Raw genomic sequence first — 23,507 nt, 5'->3', positions numbered from 1 at the left:
TTTGTTAGCATCGAACGATAGCGATCGCCATTCACCGTAACGTTGCGTCCAACAGCATCTTTGAAAAAATACGGTCCAATGATTCCACCAGCGTACAAACCACACCAAACAGTGCATTTTTCGGGATGCATGGGCAGTTCTTGAACGGCTTCTGGTTGCTCTTCACTCCAAATGCGGCAATTTTGCTTATTTACGTAGCCATTCAACCAGAAATGAGCCTCATCGCTGAACAAAATTTGTCGATAAAAAAGCGGATTTTCTGCCAACTTTTCTAGGGCCCATTCACTGAAAATTCGACGTTGTGGCAGATCGTAAGTCTATTCATGATGAAATGTCAAAGCATACTGAGCATCTTTCTCTTTGACACCATGTCTGAAATCCCACGTGATCTGTCAAATACTAATGCATGAAAATCCTAACCTCAAAAGAATCACCCTTTATATACTTTATGGGGTCTTAGAGCAATATTTCGATGTTTTACAAGCGGAATGACAAAGTTAATATACCCCCATCCTATGATGGAGGGTATAAAAATTGTTAAGTGCGGGTGAAGTGTCTTAGCGAATCTAAAAGAGGTAAGTAATATATTTATATATATTTTAAAAAACTACCAATTTTCTTTCATGTTTAATTTTCAGATGTATCCAGGAAAATGTTACTCATTGATTATAGTCCTTTTCAATGGCATAGCCACGACCGGCTTAATAAGAAATTCCGCGCAAAGAAGTCAATGCAGTGCCTTAAATCACTTTAAATATGTATTCCCAAATTTAAATATTTTAAGTATTTTGTTCGCAACACTAATATCTATATTATTTTGTATTATAATTATCTATATTGTGTTGTAATAAAATAAAAACAAACTTGAAAATTTTCTTTTACTACACAACTTATAATGGGAACAAAATGGGAATAAAACAGTGTAGAAAATCTTCGAAAGCGGAATGATATCGAATACGAAAACGAATTCGAAATAGATTCGTTAACGATCAATTATAGATATCGCGAAACCTTCTTTAACGAATCACTAACAAGCCTTCGAAAACGAAGAGTTTGCTGGCAGTAACAGCACGACAGATGAACGTTTTTCGAAATTTTTACGAACCATTCTCGATATCGTTTTCGATAGTTTTTTTTTTCGAGAAAAATCCGAGAATATTTCTATATCGAATACGATAACGAATGTTGTGGTCAGGTGGAAAAAAAATCAATGTAGAGGAATATCACTAATGAAAAACGGTAATAGAAATGCGCTCATACATACACAATAGTGGGGAAGATAAATGCGCACTCTCAACTACTACGTGTTACTCTCACTATTCACAAAACAAAAACGTTATGAAGAGTTATTCATAATCACCACAGGCAGGGCTGCCAATTTTGCCGATTTATCAGCATATTGACGATTTTTTACTCAAAAAATAGCAACTGGCGGTTTTCCGAGTTTTGTTCCAAAAAATTACAAATTTTGACTAGAAGGCGTTCGTTTACACGGTCGTAGCCACCAAAAGAGAGAGAAAGAGAGAAATTTCAGCCTTTTCCTTGAAATTTCTTTCATATAGGAGCTACACTTCATATACAGTGCCAAAACTAATCCCTCGAAATTTTGAAGAAAATTTGACCAACATCTACCAAAAATAAAAAAAACTTATTTTGAAGTTGTTGATACAAATTTTGTGATTAGTATAACAAAATTAATTTTATTCGAAGCAAATGTATATTTAATTTATGGGAAGTTTCGTAAAAATTTTATTTCTATAGAAAATTTCGTCAACATTTTATTTCTATAGAAAATGCTATCAAAACTTTATTCCAATAAAAAATTTTATCAAAATTTTATTCCTATAAAAAATTTTGTCAAAATTTTATTCCTATAAAAAATTTTGTCAAAATTTTATTTCTATAGAAAATTTCGTCAACATTTTATTTCAATTGGAAATTTTGTCAAAATTTTATTTCTTTAGAAAATTTTGTTAAAATTTTATTTCTATAGAAAATTTTATCAAAATTTTATTCCTATAGAAAATTTTGTCAAAATTGTATTTCTATAGAAAATTTAGTCAAAATTTTATTTCTATTAAAAATTTAGTCAAAATTTTATTTCTATCAAAAATTTAGTCAAAATTTTATTTCTATCAAAAATTTAGTCAAAATTTTAATTGTATAGAAAATTTCGTTAAAATTTCAATTCTATAGAAAATTTCATCAAAATTTGATTTCTATCAAAAATTTTGTTAAACTTTTATTTCTATCAAATATTTTGTCAAAATTTTATTTCTATCAAACATTTTGTCAAAATTTTATTTCAATTGGAAATTTTGTCAAAATTTTATTTCTGTAGGAAATTGCGTCAAAATTTTATTTCTATAGATAATTTTGTCAAAGGTTTATTTCTATAGAAAATTTTGTCAAAATTTCATTTCTATTAGAAATTTTGTCAAAATTTTATTTCTATGGAAAATTTCGTCAAAATTTTATTTCTGTAGAAAATTGTGTCAAAATTTTATTCCTGTAGAAATTTTTGTCAAAATTTTATTTATATAGAAAATGTTCCCAAATTTTTGTATCTATAGAACATTTTTGCACATTTTTATTTCTATAGAACATTTTGTCAAAATTTTATTTCTATAGAAATTTCTTAAAAATTTCATTTCTATAGAAAATTTCGTAAAAATTTGATTTCTATCAACAATTTTGTTAAAATTTTATTTCTATCTATAGAAAATTTTGTTAAAATTTTATTTCTATAGAAAATTTTATTAATTTATTTTTGCTATAGAAAATTTTGTCAGAATTTTATTCCTATAAAAATTTTGTCAAAATTGCATTTCTATAGAAAATATTGTCAAAATTTTATTTCTATTGGAAATTTTAATTCTATTTGAAATTTTTAAAATTTTTATTTCTATAGAAAATTTTGTCAAAATTTTATTTCTATCAAAAATTTTGTCAAAATTTTATTTCTATCAAAAATTTTGTCAAAATTTTATTTCTATCAAAAATTTAGTCAAAATTTTAATTGTATAGAAAATTTCGTTAAAACTTCAATTCTATAGAAAATTTCATCAAAATTTGATTTCAATCAAAAAATTTGTTAACACTTTATTTCTGTCAAATATTTTGTCAAAATTTTATTTCTATCAAACATTTTGTCAAAATTTTATTTCAATTGGAAATTTTGTCAAAATTTTATTTCTGTAGGAAATTGTGTCAAAATTTTATTTCCATAGATAATTTGGCATAGGTTTATTTCTATAGAAAATTTTGTCAAAATTTTATTTCTATTGGAAATTTTGTCAAAATTTTATTTCTATGGAAAATTTCGTCAAAATTTTATTTCTGTAGGAAATTTCGTCAAAATTTTATTTCTGTAGGAAATTGTGTCAAAATTTTATTCCTGTAGAAATTTGTGTCAAAATTTTATTTATATAGAAAATGTTTTAAAAATTTTGTATCTATAGAAAATTTTTGCACATTTTTATTTCTATAGAACATTTTGTCAAAATCTTGTTTCTATAGAAATTTTGTCAAAGTTTCATTTCTATAGAAAATTTTGTAAAAAAATTATTTCTATCAACAATTTTGTCAAAATTTTATTTTTATAGAAAATTTTGTCAAATCTTTATTTTTATAGAAAGTTTTGTCAAAGTTTCATTTCTATAGAAAATTTTGCCAAAATTTTGTTCCTATAAAATTGTAGTTCTATAGAAAATGTTATCAAAATTTTAATTCTATTTGAAATTTTGTAAAATTTTTATTTCTATAGAAAATTTTGTCAAAAATTTAGTCAAAATTTTATTTCTATCAAAAATTTAGTCAAAATTTTATTTCTATAGAAAATTTCGTCAAAATTTGATTCCTATCAGAAATTTTGTTAAAATTTTATTTTTATCAAATATTTTGTCGAAGTTTTATTTCTATCAAACATGTTATCAAAATTTTATTCCAATAGGAAGTTTTGTCAAGATGTTATTTCTGTAGGAAATTGTGTGAAAATTTTATTTCTATAGATAATTTTGTCAAAGGTTTATTTCTATAGAAAATTTTTTCAAAATTTTATTTCTATTGGAAATTTTGCCAAATTTTATTTCTATAGAACATTTTGTCAAAATTTTATTTCCATAGAAATTTCGTCAAAATTTTATTTCTATAGAAAATTTCGTAAAAATTTGATTTCTATCAACAATTTTGTCAAAATTTTATTTCCATAGAAATTTCGTCAAAATTTTATTTCTATAGAAAATTTCGTAAAAATTTGATTTCGATCAACAATTTTGTCAAAATTTTATTTTTATAGAAAATTTTGTCAAAATTTTATTTTTATAGAAAATTTTGTCAAAATTTTATTTTTATAGAAAATTTTGTCAACATTTTATTTTTATATAAAATTTTGTCAAAGTTTCATTTAAATAAAAAATGTTGTCAAAATTTTGTTTCTGTGGAAAATTTTTGCATATTTTTATTTTTATGAACATTCTTGGAAAAAAATAATTCTGTAGAACATTTTTGGTAAATTTTATTTCTATAGTAAGATCTTGCAAAATTTTATCTCAATGAAAATTTTTTAAAAATTGTATTTCTTTAGAAAATTAAAAAAAAATCTTTAGAAAATTTAATTTATGTGGTGAATTTCTAACCTATTAATGGGAAAAGTCTTATTCTGTGCTACAAAACTAAGAACAAATAAAGCTCTAACTGGAAATTTTACCAAGAACTTTGTAGATCAATTTGATATCAGCCTAACATGAAAAGAGGGGTGCTTAATTTTTGTGTTCCATAATTCGAATCTCTTTGCAGCTCATTTTTGTCTTTCGATTTTAAGAGATTTCAAAGAAAAACTCAAAATCTGTGTAAGATAAGAAGATTTACTGACATTAAATATATACTTAAGTACTTACCTTGATATTGTTGGTCACCTCTTACTATATAACGATCCTGTTGATGCTGTTGTTGCGTATTCCATAAGGTTGAGGTAGCACCCATGTAGACATTGTTAAGATTGGTTTGTTGTTGTTGGGGAAAATCTATTTTAGATTTTGTTCGTTGTTGCACTTTATGGTTGTAGTTATTGCCATTGTTGCCATTCTTATTATTATTGTTATTATTTTGTTGAAAGTTATAACGTTGTTCTGTACAAATACCACCACAAAAACACACACAGAGATATACATAAGGACAAGAGAGAGGGAGAGAGAGAGACAAATAGGACAAATATATATAGAAAGTTTTATGAAGATTTGTACTTAATTCATAATAGCATTAGTTGGGTAAGAGTCTTTTCTTGGAATCGAATGATATTTACATAAACTATATGGGACATTCAATTGGACATTAACTACACTGTTAGAAAAATATGTTTTTCATATGTTCCGATATAAACAAAATGTGTTTCGGGCACGATTTTAAACCACAATATATTTAAGTGCGAACATGTAATGTTCCTAAACTAACACTAAATGTTTGGGACATCTATGTTAATATGTTAGAATATATTATGTTTGGGGCATGAATGTTTCATAAAAATAATATGTGTGAATGTAAAGATATATAAATTAACAAATTTCGAGTAAACATATATATGTTGTGATATTTTATTCAGAGAGCGACAAAAAGAGAGTATAGAGAAAGAAATAGAGATGGAAACCGGGAGGGTTGACGAAAGATATCAACATAACAAAGCGAGAGAATGAAAAAAGAACAATTTCTGTGAAACCGCTTGTATGTTGTTTCGGAAAACTGTTTTATGATAAGGCTAAAAATTTTGATATGCTTAAGTCCAAATATTATTTAATTTGAATAAAGAGAATAGACATTCGGAACCAAGAGAATAGACATTTGAAAAACAAACTGCAATGTTTTCGCCTTGAGAGCAGCATTTTATGCACGTGTGAACATGTGTTTTGTTTATCATTTTGGCATTATGGGCACAATTTTTCGTTAAAATAAATCAGGGGTCTTCATAAAAATAACGAAAGGGCACTATACTATTTTTAGAGATGGGACAGTAAAATGAAATAAGGAGGAAATAGTGAAAAATTACACAGTAAAATGCAAAAATACAAACTTTAGTTCCTCTTTATTAAAAAGTAGTCCACGAGGAGTTGACGGACACCATCAAATATAAAAGCGGGCATTAAGTTCGAGTTTTACAGCTAAAACAATTTAAAAAGTTTATTTTCTTTAAAATGAATTATTAAAGAAAAATAAAAGGAATTTTAGAGCGATGGTGTTAAATGCAAGTAAAAAACTGTTCACTCCTAAATAAATTTATGTTTATATTATAAAATTATGTATGTATCCACGTTCTTTTGTTAGTTTTTGAATTCCTTCCAAATTTTAAAGTTTTTTATTAAAAAATTGTTATTTTTGCAATAAAAAATAATATTTTATCCTAAAATCAGTCAATTTCGTTTATATCAAGCACTGTTACTGACTATAAATCTTTAATAACACACATTTCGAAGTTTCATTTAAAAAAAAATTAATATAGTATAAATATAAATGTGTAAATTAAAAAAAAAAAAAAACAAAAAAAAATGTTCGGTCGGAGCAGGGATTGAACCCACGACCCTTTGTATGCAAGGCAGACATGCTAACCACTGCTCCACGTGGCAAACAAATGTATGTTTCTGTTAAATAATGTTATGTTTGCATGGGCTCGTGGGCGCTGCAAACTATGCTATATAAATGTAACTTAAAACGATAATTATCTACTGGTGACTATAACAGCTATGTAGCCCAGTGGATAGTGTGTTGGCTTACAAACTGTATGGTCCTCGGTTCGATTCTCCGTGCAGGCGAAAGGTAAAATTTAAAAAATTTATAAAAGTGAATAATTTCTTCAACATTATTTGTATTACAGAAAAAGGTGCCAATAACTAAAAAATTTCGTGGAAGTGAAAATTACGAGTATGTTAGGGAATGAGCACAATCGTGTTTGGGAAAAATTCTTCCAAGCATATAATATTTTTGGCTCAAAATGCTTCCAAACATATAATATGTTCACATAAAACAAACATATTAATGTTTCGGCAGTATCCAATAATATATGTGCTTCCTGCAAAATATGTTTGGAACATATGTTAAAGAAGCGATTTTTTTTGAGGGTGTACAATAATTTAAAATAAAATATAAAGTTACAATAAATATTTATTGGCTCGTAGTATAAGTTCGACCAACGAACAACGATTTTGTTTTTTGATAATATACAAAACAGTAGAATTGTTTTAAGGCTCGAAATTTAAATAAAATCGATTAAAAGGCACACACACACAATAGTGAATATGCTACTTACGCACTCTCAACTATTGTGTTACTCTCAACTACTGTGTTACTCTCAATACCCCTAAAATTGGTCTAATGTGAAAAAACGTAATGTGGGGAGATTATCACTAATGAAAATCGGTTAAAGAAACAAAGTCGCATACATTCACAATAATGGAAATGTTACTTATCCATGACTGTGTTACTCTAACTACAATGTTACTCTCAACTATTGTGTTACTCTCAATATCCATAAGTTTAGTCTAATAGAAAAAGACAATGCAGGGAGATAGAGCAAATGAAAATCTGTTAAAGAAATAAGCACACTCTCAACAGTGCAAATGTTACATACGCACTCTCAAATATTGCATGTTCTCTCAATACCCATAAAATTTTGTCTACGAATATAAGGCAATGTCGATAATTCCGATAATGAAATACACTCGCATACACCCTGTTATGGCAACGTTACTTACGAACTCTCCATAACTTTGCTACTCTCAACTACAGTGTTACTCTCACCTACTGTGTTACTCTCAATACCCATTGAATTAATCTAATAGAAATAGACAACATGGGGGGATATCATTAATGGAAATCGCTCATTAAAGAAATACGCTCGCATACACAGTGCACTATGGGCGGAAAATGAATTCATTGTATGAAAATTTAAATTTACATTTAATACAAAATAAAGAGTGGTTAAATTGTAAGGGCCGATGTTGAATGTGAACCACACCTAAATGCCAAGTTTTTTTTCCGAATTTTATTTGACATTTTTCTATTTCAGACTTACTCAATTTGAACCATGGACGTCGTGAATGGGCAGAATGGTTCCAAGAAATGGCAACAGTGGATGATCAATTTTCGAAGAAAATCATCTTCAGTGATGAGGCACATTTTTACCTCAGTGGATTCGTCAATAAACAGAATTGCGGTATTTGGGCGAATGAGAATCCAAGAGTGATTGTCGAAAAACCAATGCACCCACAAAGAGTGACTGTTTGGTGCGGTTTATGGGCTGGCGGCATCATCGGGCCGTATTTTTTCCAAAATGAGGCCGGTCAGGCAGTTACTGTGAATGGTGTTCGCTATCGTGAGATGATAACGAACTTTTTATGGCCCGAATTGGAAGATATGGATGTGGACGATATGTGGTTTCAGCTGGACGGTGCCACTTGCCACACAGCTACGCTCTTTTGCGTAACAAATTCAATGGCCGTGTTACCTCACGTAGTGGCGACGTCAATTGGCCGCCAAGATCGTGTGATTTGACACCATTTTTCTTTGGGGTTATATGAAAGAAAAGGTGTACGCCGATAAGCCAGCAACAATTCAAGAGCTAAAGGATGAGATAATTCGGCACATTAACGGCATAGAACCTCCATTATGCCTCAGCGTCATCGAAAATTTGGACCATCGGATGAAGGTGTGCCACCGAGGTCGCGGCGCCCATTTGGCCGATATTTTGTTCCATACATAATTGAGTAATACCAATATATCATAATAAAATAAATTTACAATAATTTCCTAAATAGTTTGTGTTTTATTCAAAATCAACATCGGTTCTTGAAATTTTAACCACCCTTTAGTTCATATTTTCCTAAAATGACAGAAGTTTGCTTAAATTGAGTTCATAAGTCTCTCAAATGACTAAATTTTACTAAAATTCTACCTGTCTCGAACTTCATACATCGCTAAAGACATTTTAACAATTTTCAAATCCAATTTTTTCTTCCAACATATGAAATTTTCTTAAACAACAAAAATTTTTTTTTTTTAAATTTTCTTCAATTTGACAAAAAGTATTAACTTATTTGTAACATGTTGCTATTAGAAAACTATTTTAGTTAAACATTTCTGAAATAAACCTACATTTTCTTCCACGGTGGAGTCACTTTTTTTGGGTGTATATAAACCAAAACCTAGGTCGATGTAAACCAAATTCGACATAGTCATTTTTTGAACCTAAGATATTTCTGGAAGCCTCAGAAATTTCATTGGAAGATCGACACACCTGTTTAAAGCTCAAAACAGTCTAGATTTCCAATTTCGGAAAAAAGTACGGTATCTAAAAGCCCAAGAAATCGGATATGGCCGATACATACTACAATCGGCGAACCTATTTAACGATGCAAAAACCTTTAGATTCCTTTTTTCCAGCAAATCGGATAAAAATAAAAAATGAAATCGGGAAATCGGTCTCTATGGGGGATATACTAAAACATAGACCGATAAAGACCATATTCGACACAATTCTTTTTATACCTTCCACCATAGGATGGTGGAAGTGGTGGTGGATGGAGTATATTCTGGGTCGTGGTGAAGTTCTGAATCGCTCTAAGCATGTCCGTCCGTCTGTTGAAATCACGCTAACTTCCGAACAAACCAAGCTATGGACTTGTATCTTGGCAAAAGTAGTTGCTATTGACGTAGGTCCGATGTAATTGCAAATGGGCCGTATCAGACCACTTTTACGTATAGCCCCCATATAAATGGACCCAAAGATTTGGCTTGCGGAGCCTCTAAGAAAAGCATATTTCATCCGATCTGGCTGAAATTTGGTACATGGTGTTAGTATATGGTCTCTAACAAACATGCACAAATTGGTCCATATTGGCCCATAATTATATATAGCCCCCATATAAACCGATCCCCAGATTTGGCTTGCGGATCGTCTAAGAGAAGCAAATTTCATCCGATCTGGCTGAAATTTGTTAGGATATGGTTTCTAACAACCATGCAACGAAATTGGACTCCGGGGCCTCGTGGAGGAGCAAAATTCATCCCATTCGATTGAAATTTGGTACGTGGTGTCAGCATATGATCTCTAACAGCCATGCAAAATTGGTCCACATCGGTCCATAATTATATCTAGCCCCCATATAAACCGATCCCCAGATTTGGCTTGCGGAGCTTCTAAGAGAAGCAAATTTTATCCGATCCGGCTGAAATTTGGGACATGGTGTAAGTATATGATCTCTAACAACTATGCAAAAATTGGTCTACATCGGTCATTAATCATGTATAGCCCCCATATAAACCGATCCCCCGATTTGGCTTGCGGAGTCTCAAAGAGAAGCAAATTTCATCCGATCTGGCTGAAATTTAGTACATGATGTTGATATATGGTCTCTAATGACCATGCCAAAAATGTTTCACATAGGTCCATAATTATATATAACCCCCATATAAACCGATCACCAGATTTGAACTCCGGAGCCTCTTGGAAGACCAACATTCATCTGATTCAGTTGAAATTTGGTACGTGGTGTTAATATATGGCCTCAAACACCCATGCAAAAATTGGTCGAAATCGGTCCATAATTATATATAGCCCCCATATAAACCGACCCCCAGATATGACCTCGGGAGCCTCTTGGAGGAGCAAAATTCATCTGATTCAGTTGAAATTTGGTGCGTGGTGTTAATATAAGGCCTCAAACACCCATGCAAAAATTGGTGGAAATCGGTCAATAATTATATATAGGCTCCATATAAACCGATCCCCAGATTTGACCTCCGGAGCCCCTTGGAAGAGCAAAATTCATCCGATTCGGTTGAAATTTGGTACGTGATGTTAGTATATGATATCCACCAACCATGCAGGAATTGGTTCATATCAGTCCATAATTATATATAGCCCCCATATAAACCGATTCCCAGATTTGACCTCCGGTGCCTTTTGGAGAAGCAAAATTCATTCGATCTGGTTGAAATTTGGTACGTGGTGCCAAAAGTGGTCCATATCACTCCATAATCATATATAGCCCCCATATAAACCGATTCCGAGATTTGGTTTTGGAGCCTCTTGGAGGAGCAAATTTCATCCGAGTCAGTTGAAATTTGGTACATTGTGCTAGTATATGGCCGTTAACCATGCCTAACTAGGTCCATATCGGTCTATAGTTATATATAGCCCTCAGATAAATCGATCCCCAATCACACAAAAATTGGTCCACATCAAGTTCATAATTCTATATAGCCCCCATATTTCAATTCTGGCTCTCTACGTACAGTGCAAAAGTCCACGATATTAAGAAGTTGTAAGATACCACAACCCAAGTAATTCGATTGTGGATGACAGTCTTTCGTAGAAGTTTCTACGCAATTCATGGTGGAGGGTACATAAGATTCGGCCTGACCGAACTTATGGTCGTATATACTTGTTTTTTTTTTTGGATCTCTATAAAATCGTATAAAATTTACGGTATCTAGAAGCTCAAGAAGTCAAATCGAGAGATCAGTCTATACGTGTATGGAGATTATACTAAAACATGAACCACTATAGAACACAGTCGGATAAAAATGACGGCATCCCCGTTTCACGAGCACCAGCTGACCCGAAACCATCTCTAACCCTATTCACGAACACCAGTAGGCCCGACATCATCGCTACTCTCGTACACGAGCACAGTCGGCTCGTCACCAGTGAGCATCGCACCGTTCCATCAACGTCACCAGTTAGCACCGCACTTTGTTTTTTGAAAACATCCCATAAATTCGAATACTATCTTAAGTCTATGCTAACTGCACAAAAAATATCACAAAAATGTTTCCAATTAAATTTTTTATTGGGGTTTAAAAAATATTCAATTAAAAATTAATTGATTCAACAAATTTTTAATTGAAACAAAAATCGATCACAAGAATTTGTTCTATCAATTAAATTTTTAATTGGCATTGGTGATTGATACTATAATTTCTGTGATTGAAGACATCGCAATTAAAAATTAATTGGATCAATTAATTTCTGGATTGAAGACAAAAAATACTTTTTTTTTTAAACAAAAATCGATCACAAAAATTTGTTCTATAAATTAATTTTTTAATTGGCATTTGTGATTGATACTACCATTTCTGTGAGTGAAGACATCGCAATAAAAAGTAATTGGATCAATCAAAAAGTAATTGGATCAATTAATTTCTTGATTGAAGACAAAAAATATTATTTTTATTTTTTTTTTTTTTGAAACAAAAATCGATTACAAACATTTTTTCTATCAATTATTTTTTTTTTAATTGGCATTGGTGATTGATACTATCCTCTCTGTGATTGAAGACATCGCTATTAAAAATTAATTGGATCAATTAATTTCTTGATTGAAGACAAAAAATATTTTTTTTTTAAAAAAAATCGATAACAAAAATTTGTTCTATCAATTAAATTTTTAATTGGCATTGGTGATTGATACTATAATTTCTGTGATTGAAGAGATTTCAACTAAAAATTAATTGGATCAATTAAAAAGTAATTGGATCAATTAATTTCTTGATTGAAGACAAAAAAAAATATTTTTTTTTGTGGAATAAGATGGTGCCGACCATGCTTTTTTCAACCTAACTCAAGGCATTGAAAACCGCCACATTTCAAGTATTTACCACCTCGCGTGTAATTCTTACGAGTTATTTTATTATTCTAAAGCCAAGTTAGTATTATTCATCACAAATGCCCCCTATATATCTACAATGTATTTATGCAAATAGTTGTAAAACACAAAATAATAGCAAAAGAAAAAAAATCTGAAAATAAAATCATAACGATTGGTCCTTGGAATAGAGGGAGGGTGGCATAAGGGTGACAAAGAGGAGGGGCAGGGCGATAGAAAAAATAAAACTTTGTTAATGCTGTCATAGAATTATACATACCTTTATGGTATTTTGTTACAAGCATCGGTACCGTATTCGTGGAGACAGTCGGTGCTAAAGTTGTCACAGTTGTGGTTTGTGGAATGTCTAAAGCGGATGAAAGTAAACCAAAGAAAATACGTAAATGTGGTAAATGTCCAAGTAATAGTGCGAAAACAAAAAAGTTTTTCTCCATCATTTAACTGACTCAGCTTGAGACAGGCTGAGGGTGACTAAACGGAGTTTTTTTATCTGTTTCAATCATTGGATGATGGATGGTAGATTTAATGCAATCCTCAGATCGAATGGCAAATTGATTCTATTGAGATAATTTTCAAATTTTATTTAAACGTTAAATAAATCCATTGAAATATAAATAGCAAACAAAGGTAAATGGAAGCTCTTTAAGTAATCTATTATATATAGAGGTGGAGAAAAAATGTGCTTTTGAAAATTATTTTACAAAAATAATGGCCCTAGATCCCATATTATAACGATCCACTCAGAATCAGTATATTTTCAGTATATCAAGCTAAGATAAACCAGCTATCTATCTACTCCTTTTTTTGAAAGCATTTCATTTGATTTTTCGTCAAAGTTTAGGATTATCTTGCCCAAGAACAAATAGTTTTTAATTTGAATCAAATTTGTTTGCTTAGACCCATTTTCAATACCATCTGACCTACATGTACCAAGTCTCAAGGCGATAGTTTATTACGTACGGAAGTTAATATGATTTCAACAGACGAACGGACTATACTAATTGAGAATTTCCCCATGACCAAGAATATATACAAGGTGGGTGGTAGGTGTTCACGGTTGCCATTCGTGCCAAAAATAATCTACAAAAATTTGAAAAAAATATTTAACAAAAATTTAATAAATTTAAAAAATCTTTATTTTGAAGCTTTTGTTTTTAAAAGTTAACTTCTATTGATTTTTTTATTTTTTTTTTTTGTAGAAAATTTATTTTATTTCAATTTTTTAAAATTTTATTGCTATTTAAAATTTGTCAAAAAAAAAAAACAAGTAAGGAAAGTCTAAAGTCGGGCGGGGCCGACTATATTATACCCTGCACCACTTTGTAGATCTAAATTTTCGATACCATATCACATTAGGTAGGGTCACGGCCTAAGGCAAAAAAAAAAGTTGATGCAGTCACCCCCCAGTTTTGTAGCATATTTGAAGACAATTTCAGAACACAAAAACTTTTTTTTTTCCGTGCACCCTACGACCCCCCGAAATACAATTTACTGTGCTGTGTCGTCATTTGAAGTCCGATCGAAAAGAAACGCATATCGTTGTTCATGGTTGATCAGGGGCTATATTTCGTGCATTGGTCATTTTTGACTCCGACGTCAAATTTGATTTTTAATTTTTTTATTTCGCTTCGTATAACCCTATGATGCCCATTTCTTATAACCATTATAAAGATCTTATCAAAATATGAAACTTTTGCTTTGGAAGTATTTAATTATATTCATAAACAAAAAAGTTACAGAGATTTTAAAAAGTCAATAGGTCACCCTACACACCACCAAATAGTTTTTGTTGTGTTGTCATGATGTCCGATCGAAACCACATGCACATCGTTATTCACATCTACGAAATTAATTTGAAAGGTATTTAATACACACAAACTGTTTATCTGTAAATTTCTAACCGTATCATTGTATACATACTCGTTGTGTGCACTACGGCATTTTCTGCGTTATGCAAAGTTCTTGTGTTTTTGCTTGAACAACTTGAGAGCCTACTGTTTTAAAATCTAACAATAAAAGTAAGTGGTAACGGAATTGTGGAAAAACATGAAATGTACTCAAATCAAATACAAATCTAATCTAATATTTTCTTGTTTAAAGTATTTACTCATGTGACAACATTGCTCACCATTGTGAAGATGACAAGAAAACGCAAAAAAAATACGGCGTAGTCAGATGTTGAAAGGCAGAAATTTAACCAATGTGTAAGCAGCATAACGATCTTCGTAATTTTCCACAATTCCGTTACCACTTACTTTTATTGTTAGATTGATTGTTAGATTTTAAAACAGTAGGCTCTCAAGTTGTTCAAGCAAAAACACAAGAACTTTGCATAACGCAGAAAATGCCGTAGTGCACACAACGAGTATGTATACAATGATACGGTTAGAAATTTACAGATAAACAGTTTGTGTGTATTAAATACCTTTCAAATTAATTTCGTAGATGTGAATAACGATGTGCATGTGGTTTCGATCGGACATCATGACAACACAACAAAAACTATTTGGTGGTGTGTAGGGTGACCTATTGACTTTTTAAAATCTCTGTAACTTTTTTGTTTATGAATATAATTAAATACTTCCAAAGCAAAAGTTTCATATTTTGATAAGATCTTTATAATGGTTATAAGAAATGGGCATCATAGGGGTATACGAAGCGAAATAAAAAAATTAAAAATCAAATTTGACGTCGGAGTCAAAACTGACCAATGCACGAAATATAGCCCCTGATCAACCATGAACAACGATATGCGTTTCTTTTCGATCCGACTTCAAATGACGACACAGCACAGTAAATTGCATTTCGGGGGGTCGTAGGGTGCACGGAAAAAAAAAAGTTTTAGTGTTCTGAAATTGTCTTCAAATATGCTACAAAACTGGGGGGTGACTGCATGAACTTTTTTTCGCGACCCTATCTAATATCACATCCGTCAAATGTGTTGGGGGCTATATATAAAGGTTTGTCCCAAATACATACATTTAAATATCACTCGATCTGGAAGAATTTGATAGACTTCTACAAAATCTATAGACTCAAAATTTAAGTCGGCTAATGCACTAGGGTGGAACACAATGTTAGTAAAAAAATATGTGAAACATTTAAATCTGAAGCAATTTTAAGGAAACTTCGCAAAAGTTTATTTATGATTTATCGCTCGATATACATGTATTAGAAGTTTTGGAAAATTAGAGTCATTTTTACAACTTTTGGACTAAGCAGTGGCGATTTTACAAGGAAAATGTTGGTATTTTGACCATTTTTGTCGAAATCAGAAAACATATCTATGGGAGCTATATCTAAATCTGAACCGATTTCAACCAAATTTGGCACGCATAGCTACAATGCTAATTCTACTCCCTGTGCAAAATTTCAACTAAATCGGAGCAAAAAATTGGCCTCTGTGATCATATGACTGTAAATCGGGCGAAAGCTATATATGGGAGATATATCCAAATCTGAACCGATTTCAACCAAATTTGGCAAGCATAGCAACAATGCTAATTCTACTCTCTGTGCAAAATTTCAACTAAATCGGAGTTAAAAATTGGCCTCTGTGATTATATGAGTGTAAATCGGGCGAAAGCTATATATGGGAGATATATCCAAATCTGAACCGATTCCAACCAAATTTGGCACGCATAGTTACAATGCTAATTCTACTCCCTATGCAAAATTTCAACTAAATCGGAGCAAAAAATTGGCCTCTGTGGGCAAATGAGTGTAAATCGGGCGAAAGCTATATATGGGAGCTATATCTAAATCTGAACCGATTTGGCCGATATTTTGCAAGTTTTTCGAGATCCATAAAATATTCGGATGTAAGGAATTTGAGGAAGATCGGTTGATATACACGCCAATTATGACCAGATCGGTGAAAACTATATATGGCAGCTATATCTAAATCTGAACCGATTTTTTCCAAAAGCAATAGGGATCGTCTTTGAGCCGAAACAGGACCCTATACCAAATGTTAGGACAAACGGACTAAAAACTGCGAGCTGTACTTTGCACACAAAAATGCATCAACAGACAGACGGACAGACAGACCGACATCGCTAAATCGACTTAGAATTTAATTCTAAGCCGATCCGTATACTAAAAGGTTGGCCTATGATTACTCCTTCTTGACGTTACATACAAATGCACAAACTTATTATACCCTGTACCACAGTAGTGGTGAAGGGTATAAAAAGGTTTCAAAATTTTATTTTTATAGGAAATTTGGTCAATACTTTATTTCTATAGAAAATTTTGTCAAAATTTTTGCTTCTATAGAAAATTTTTCCTCAAAAATTTTCTATTTACAAAAATTTTTCAAAAAACAATTTTTCAAAATTTTTTCTTCTATAGAAAATTTTCTCAAAATTTTATTTCTATTGAAAACTCTTTCAAAAAGTTATTTCTATAGAAAATTTTTGCAAAAAAATTATTTCAGTAAAAAGCTTTTGTCAACAATTTATTACTATAGAAAATTTTTCCAAATTTTTTTTCTATAGAAAATTTTGTCAAAATGTTTACTTTTATAGAAAGTTTTGTCAAAATGTATACTTTTATAGAAAGTTTTCTCAAAAATTTTTTATTTATAAAATTTTTCACAAAATTTTATTTCTATAAAAAAATTTTCAAAATTTTTACTTCTATAGAAAATTTTCTCAAAATTTTATTTCTATAGAAAATTTTGTCAGAATTTTATTACTGTAGAGAATTTTCTCAAAATTTTTACTTCTATAGAAAATTTTCTCAAAATCTGATTTCTATAGTAAAATTTCACAAAATTTTGTTTCTATAGAAAATTTTGTCAAAATTTTATTTCTATAGCAAATTTAGTCAAAATTGTATTTCTATAGAAAATTTTGTAAAAATTTTATTTCTATAGAAAATTTTTGTCAAAATTTTATTTTTATAGAAAATGTTGGCAAAATGTTATATTTCCATAGAAATTTTGGTCAAAATATTATTTCTAAAGAAGATTTTGTTAAAATGTTATTTCTATAGAAAGATTTGTTTAAATTTAATGTCTGTAGAAAATTTTGTCAAAATTTTATTTTTATAGAAATTTTTGTCTAAATTTTATTTCTATATAACATTTGTCAAAATTTTATTTCTATAGAAAATTTTGTCACAATTTTATTTCTATAGAAATCTTATGTACCCTCCACCATCTTATCTTATGTACCCTCCACCATGGATTGCGTAGAAACTTCTACGAAAGACTGTCATCCACAATAGAATTACTTGGGTTGTGGTATCTTAAAACTTCTTAACATCGTTTTCTAAATTGTGATTTAGTCCATACATGGTATATATTAGACAAAAAAGTTATGTATAGTTAAGTCTACAAATAATTACGAACCCATATGGACTACGTACAAAGTAGAGAGCCAGAATTGAAATATGGGTGTAGCTTATATGGGGGCTATATACAATTATGAACTTGATATTGACCAATTTTTGTGTGATTGGGGATAGATTTATCTGAGGGCCATATATAACTATAGACCGATATGGACCTAGTTAGGCATGGTTGTTAACGACCATATACTAGCACAATGTACCAAATTTCAACTCACTCGGATGAAATTTGCTCCTCCAAGAGGCTCCAAAACCAAATCTCGGGATCGGTTTATATGGGGCTATGTATGATTATGGTCTGATATGGACCACTTTTGGCATGGTTGTTAAATATCATATACTACCACCAGGTACCAAATTTCAAGCAGATCGGATGAATTTTGCTTCTCCGAAAGGCACCGGAGGTCAAATCCGGGGATCGGTTTATATGGGAGCTATATATAATTATGGACTGATAGGAACCAATTCCTGCATGGTTGTTGGATACCATATACTAACATCACGTACCAAATTTCAACCGAATGGGAAGAATTTTGCTCTTCCAAGGGGCTCTGGAAGTCAAATCTGGGGATCGGTTTATATGGGGCCTATATATAATTATGGACCGATATCGACAAATTTTTGCATGGGAGCTTGAGGCCATATACAAAATTTCAACTGAATCAGATGAATTTTGGTCTTCCAAGAGGCTCCGGAGGTCAAATCTGGTGATCGGTTTATATGGGGGCTATATATAATTATGGATCGATATGGACCAATATTTGCATGGTTGTTAGAAATCATATACTAACATCACGTACCACATTTCAGCCGGATCGGATGAAATTTGTTTCTCTTAGAGGCTCCGCAACCCAAATCTGGGGATCAGTTTATATGGGGGCTATATATAATTATTGACCGATGTGGACCAATTTTTGCATGGTTGTTAGAGACCATATACTAACACCACGTACCAAATTTCAGCCAGATCGGATGAAATTTGCTTTTCTTAGAGGCCTCGCAAGCCAAATTTTGGAGTCCGTTTATATGGGGGCTATACGTAAAAGTGGACCGATATGGCCCATTTGCAATACCATCCGACCTACATCAATAACAACTACTTGTGCCAAGTTTCAAGTCTATAGCTTGTTTCGTTCGGAAGTTAGCGTGATTTCAACAGACGGACGGGTGGACATGCTCAGATCGACTCAGAATTTCACCAGGACCCAGAATATATATACTTTATGGGGTCTTAGATCAATATTTCGATGTGTTACAAACGGAATGAGAAAGTTAATATACCCCCCATCGTATGGTGGACGGTATAAAAATTGTCAGAATTTTATTTCTGTAGATAATTTTCTCAAAATTTTTACTTCTATAGAAAATTTTCTCAAAATGTGATTTCTATAGAAAATATTTTACAAAATTTGATTTCTATAGAAAATTTTTTTTATAACATTTTATTTCTATAGAAAGCTTTTTACAAAATTTTATTTCTAAACTTTTTAGAAATTTTATTTCTATGGAAAATTTACTCAAAATTTGATTTCTATAGAAAATTTTCACAAAATTTTATTTCTATAGAAAATATTGTCAAAATTTTACTTATATAAAATGTTGCGAACTTTTTACTTGTATAGAAAATTTTGTCAAAATTTCTGGAGTATTTTGTCCAAAATTTTAGAAAATGTTGCTCAAAAATTTATTTCTGTAGAATTTTTTTTCTTATATTTTATTGCTATAGAAAATTTTGGTCAAAATTGTATTTCAATGGGTAATATTCTCAATATTTTATTTCTTCAAAAAAATTTTCAAAATGTTTACTTCTATAGAAAATTTTCTCAAAATTTTATTTCAATATTTTTAATTCTATAGAAAATTTTTCTCAAAATTTTATTTCTACAGCAAATTTTCTCAAAATTTTATATCTCGAAAATTTTCCATTTATAGAAAATTTTCTCAAAATTTTTATTTCTAAGAAAATTCTCTCAAAATTTTATTTCTCAAGAAAATTTTTACAAAATTGTATTCCTATAGTTGGAAAAGGATAGATTGCAAAACCTTTTTCAGGAATTCTACCAATCTATCAAACAATAAAAAAATCTACCATTTTTGGCAGAATTCCTTTAGCTATGGCAACTGTGTATGTAGTGCAACCAACTTCAGGTTGCTATCATTTTGAAACCGATCGTCTTACTGCTGACGGATTTATATTAGTGACAGTTTATTTGATTGTTTACAAGAGATCAAAAATATTTTGATCTATTGCATTCAGAAATAAAGTTACACGTGATGAATGGACAGGCTTAGTGAAAGAATTTGTGAAACAAAAAAGAAAATTAACACTACTTTTTTGCCAACGCTTTTGTGCTGGGTTATAATATCTTATTGTGGCGCAGGGTATAGTATGCTCCCAGCAAAAAATTTGGAAGTTCCTCCAAAGGCACAACTTTAAAAGCACATCCAGAAGATGCACTCCCAATGATGTTCTTTATTTTCACTACCCAAGAAGTTCTTTTAATTCAATTTTTTATAACTTGGATTTTTCATACTTTTAATGGGTAATTTTAAGTTTTTTTGTTTCAAATAGGTTAAAAACAGAGTAAGAATTCATAAAATGGTACAAATCATTTAAATTTTGTCGAAAAAATGCTAAATCTAATCTGAAAAAATTGCGAATATTTGAAAATATTTGAGGTCAAACGTTTCCGACAAGCGTTAGAATCCATTAAAAATTATAAAAAATTTTAAAAATTATTTATTTTACAAAATATCACAGAATTTTTTAATGTACATCCAAAACATTGAATTCGGATAACACCTAAAGAAGTGATGCAAATTCAGTGCAACTGCTGTTGAAAGGGAGGACTTCCGTCCTATGACAATCCCATGTTAAATTAATCGCTTCTGTGTCAATTTTGCACCACTTCCGGATCAAAAGAGAACATTTTCATTACTTTTTTGGCGACGCTTTTTTTGCTGGGCTATTCTAATATTTTACAAAATTTGCCCAAATTTGCCATAAATCGCTATTAATTCAATAGAATTGATAGGTCAACAATAAAATATCCCATATTTATATTCGTTTCCATCCTACCATTTCTCCTTTTCTCTTTAAATATTTATGAATTGCTGGCAGAGTTTTTTAGAGATAAATCTTTAAAAATTACTAGGCTTCTATACATAATTCCTTATTTCATTTCCGGACATTTGAAGTTACTATTATAGGCAATAGTAACCTAACCTATGAGTGTAGTGTTAGTGAAAAATGTTTATTTTAATTGGTCGAAATAATTATATTCAAAGCCTTTTATAATGTTGTGATAATAAAATATTTTTTTTATTTCTATAATGTAACCACACCCTCCTACCCATCCCATGTACTCGTAGCATAGTAAATTGTTACCCACTGTATAATTTATCAAGTGTGTTATTTTATATAAAAAAGGTAAATAACTTTTGCTTCTCATACGGAATCCTTTGCTTTCTTCTTCGACTATATCGTTTAACTTTTATCAAAGTCTACCACAAATGATGGTTTTGCCCTTTTTTATTGTGGTTTCCGGACCTCTTGTGTTGGTCTGATTATTCTCCATTGGTCAACATGTCATTGTGGGAATTTCATTGTAATTGTCCTGGAACGGACGTCTCAAATAAAATTACAATAAATAATTAAATATTGTGTTTATCGTATGTGTAACAGGCAGGCTAGCAGGCTGGCAAGTAAATAGATAGACGGGCAATATGTGACATTATCATTTCCAACATCATCTCTTATGATAAACGGAAGGAAATACTTTTTTTGTATTGCTAACAGGAAATTAAATCAAGACACCCCCATCACCAATACCATAAGCAACCAAAGGAGAGAGTCATAACTCTCCACTCACACACACTCTCTCCCTTTCTCTTTCTATACAAAGAGGCCATATAGTCTGCATATAAAAAAGCAGGTATATGGCATTATTGAATCCATATGTAAAAGGTTAGGCTTTTTAAGGTAGCAAAAAAAAAACTTCACAATGCCTTGGACATACTGATGACATTATCATCTATCAGGGAATTATTTTCCAAACTCCATTTTTATACTGAATACCTTTTGCCTTTCTCCTCTTACATATAATTTATTTGTTTCATCGCCCAGCATTGAGGTAAAAGATATACCGGAATGATATATTCACCTTATCTCTTCCAAGCTCTACATATATATGTGTGTGTGTGTGTGTGGTTATTATGTTGGACTGTTTTCCAGGTTACGATAACCGCCTGCTTAATTAAACTTCGTACTTTTTCCACCACACAAAAGCCAATTGAGGCAAAAAGCCAAGTACACGTTTCCCGTTTTCATGAATAATTAAACTGTATTCGTTTAATTGTTCATCTTAATTTGGTCTCCTTCAAGTTCATCATCTCAATTAACAAAAAGAAGCAGGCGAACATGTATTTCAATTAACTCGAATCTTTCGTTTCGATTCAAAGGGAAGTTGTTTTTGGCAAAAAAAAAAGAACAAGAAATTAAGTTGGAATTGTAGGTTGGCAGTCTCTTTGTTTTCATGTTTAAGACCTAAATTTGTATGAATTATTAGGGAATTAAATTTTCCTGCAGTTTTGGAAGAAAAATCAAGTTTGAGTGCAGAGATCCCATACTAAAAAAAGCATGTCCGGTTCTAAAGATTTTATCTTTACACTGATGACATTTTAGTCACAATTTTATTTCTATAGAAAATTTTGTTAAAATTTATTTTCAATAGAAAATTTTGTCAAAATTTTATTTCTATAGAAAATTTTGTCAAAATTTTATTTTTATAGAAACATTTGTCAACATTTTATTTCTATAGAAAATTTTGTCAAAAATTTATTTCTATAGAAAATTTTGTCCAAATTTTATTTCTATAGAAAAATTTGTCAAAATTTTATTTCTATCAAGCAAATTTTGTCAAAAGTTTATTTCTATAGAAAATTTTATTTCTACAGAATTCTTTTTCACAATTTTATTTCCATATAAAAAATCTGTCAAAATTTTGTTTCCATATACAAAATTTTGTCAAAATTGTATTTCTATCAAGAAAATTCTGTAAAAATTTTATTTCTATAAAGAAAATGTTGCCACAATTTTCTATGTCGCAAATTTTGTCAAAATTTTATTTCTATATAGAAAATTTGGTCGCACTTTATTTCAATAAAAATTTTGTCAAAATTTTATTTCTACAGGAAATATTGTCAAAATATCATTTCTATAGAAAATTTTGACAAAATTTTATTTCTATAGAAAATTTTGACAAAATTTTGTTTCTATAGAAAAATTTGTCAACATTTTATTTCTATAGAAAAATTTGTCAAAATTTTATTTCTACAGAAAAGTTTGTCAATCTTTTATTTCTATAGAAACATTTGTCAAAATTTTATTTCTATAGAAAATTTTGACAAAATTTTATTTCTATAGAAAAATTTGTCAACATTTTATTTCTATAGAAAACTGTTTCAATATTTTATTTCTATAGACAAATCTGTCAAAAT

At 30.4% G+C, this 23,507-nt stretch overlaps 1 protein-coding gene and 1 long non-coding RNA gene across 2 annotated transcripts in view; one reads left to right on the top strand and one right to left on the bottom strand.

Moving 5' to 3' along the window:
• The window catches only part of DIP-theta (Dpr-interacting protein theta), a 196,050-nt gene that overhangs the window by 48,624 nt on the left and 123,919 nt on the right, over positions 1-23,507 (bottom strand). Inside the window, exons 9-10 of the mRNA XM_075293470.1 lie at positions 12,913-12,999; positions 4,899-5,129 (exon numbers count right to left, since the gene is read on the bottom strand). Coding sequence (XP_075149585.1) covers positions 4,899-5,129; positions 12,913-12,999 — 318 coding nt within the window. The remainder of the gene's footprint in view (positions 1-4,898; positions 5,130-12,912; positions 13,000-23,507) is intronic.
• On the top strand, positions 537-871 carry LOC142224374 (uncharacterized). Its single transcript, XR_012719133.1, has 2 exons — positions 537-575; positions 639-871. It is a non-coding gene; the product is annotated as an uncharacterized LOC142224374 (long non-coding RNA).

This window comes from Haematobia irritans, chromosome 2, assembly GCF_050003625.1.
Source record: "Haematobia irritans isolate KBUSLIRL chromosome 2, ASM5000362v1, whole genome shotgun sequence".
NCBI classification, from domain to species: domain Eukaryota; kingdom Metazoa; phylum Arthropoda; class Insecta; order Diptera; family Muscidae; genus Haematobia; species Haematobia irritans.
Note: the sequence above shows the minus strand (reverse complement) of the source record. Positions and strands in the feature narration are given on the sequence as shown.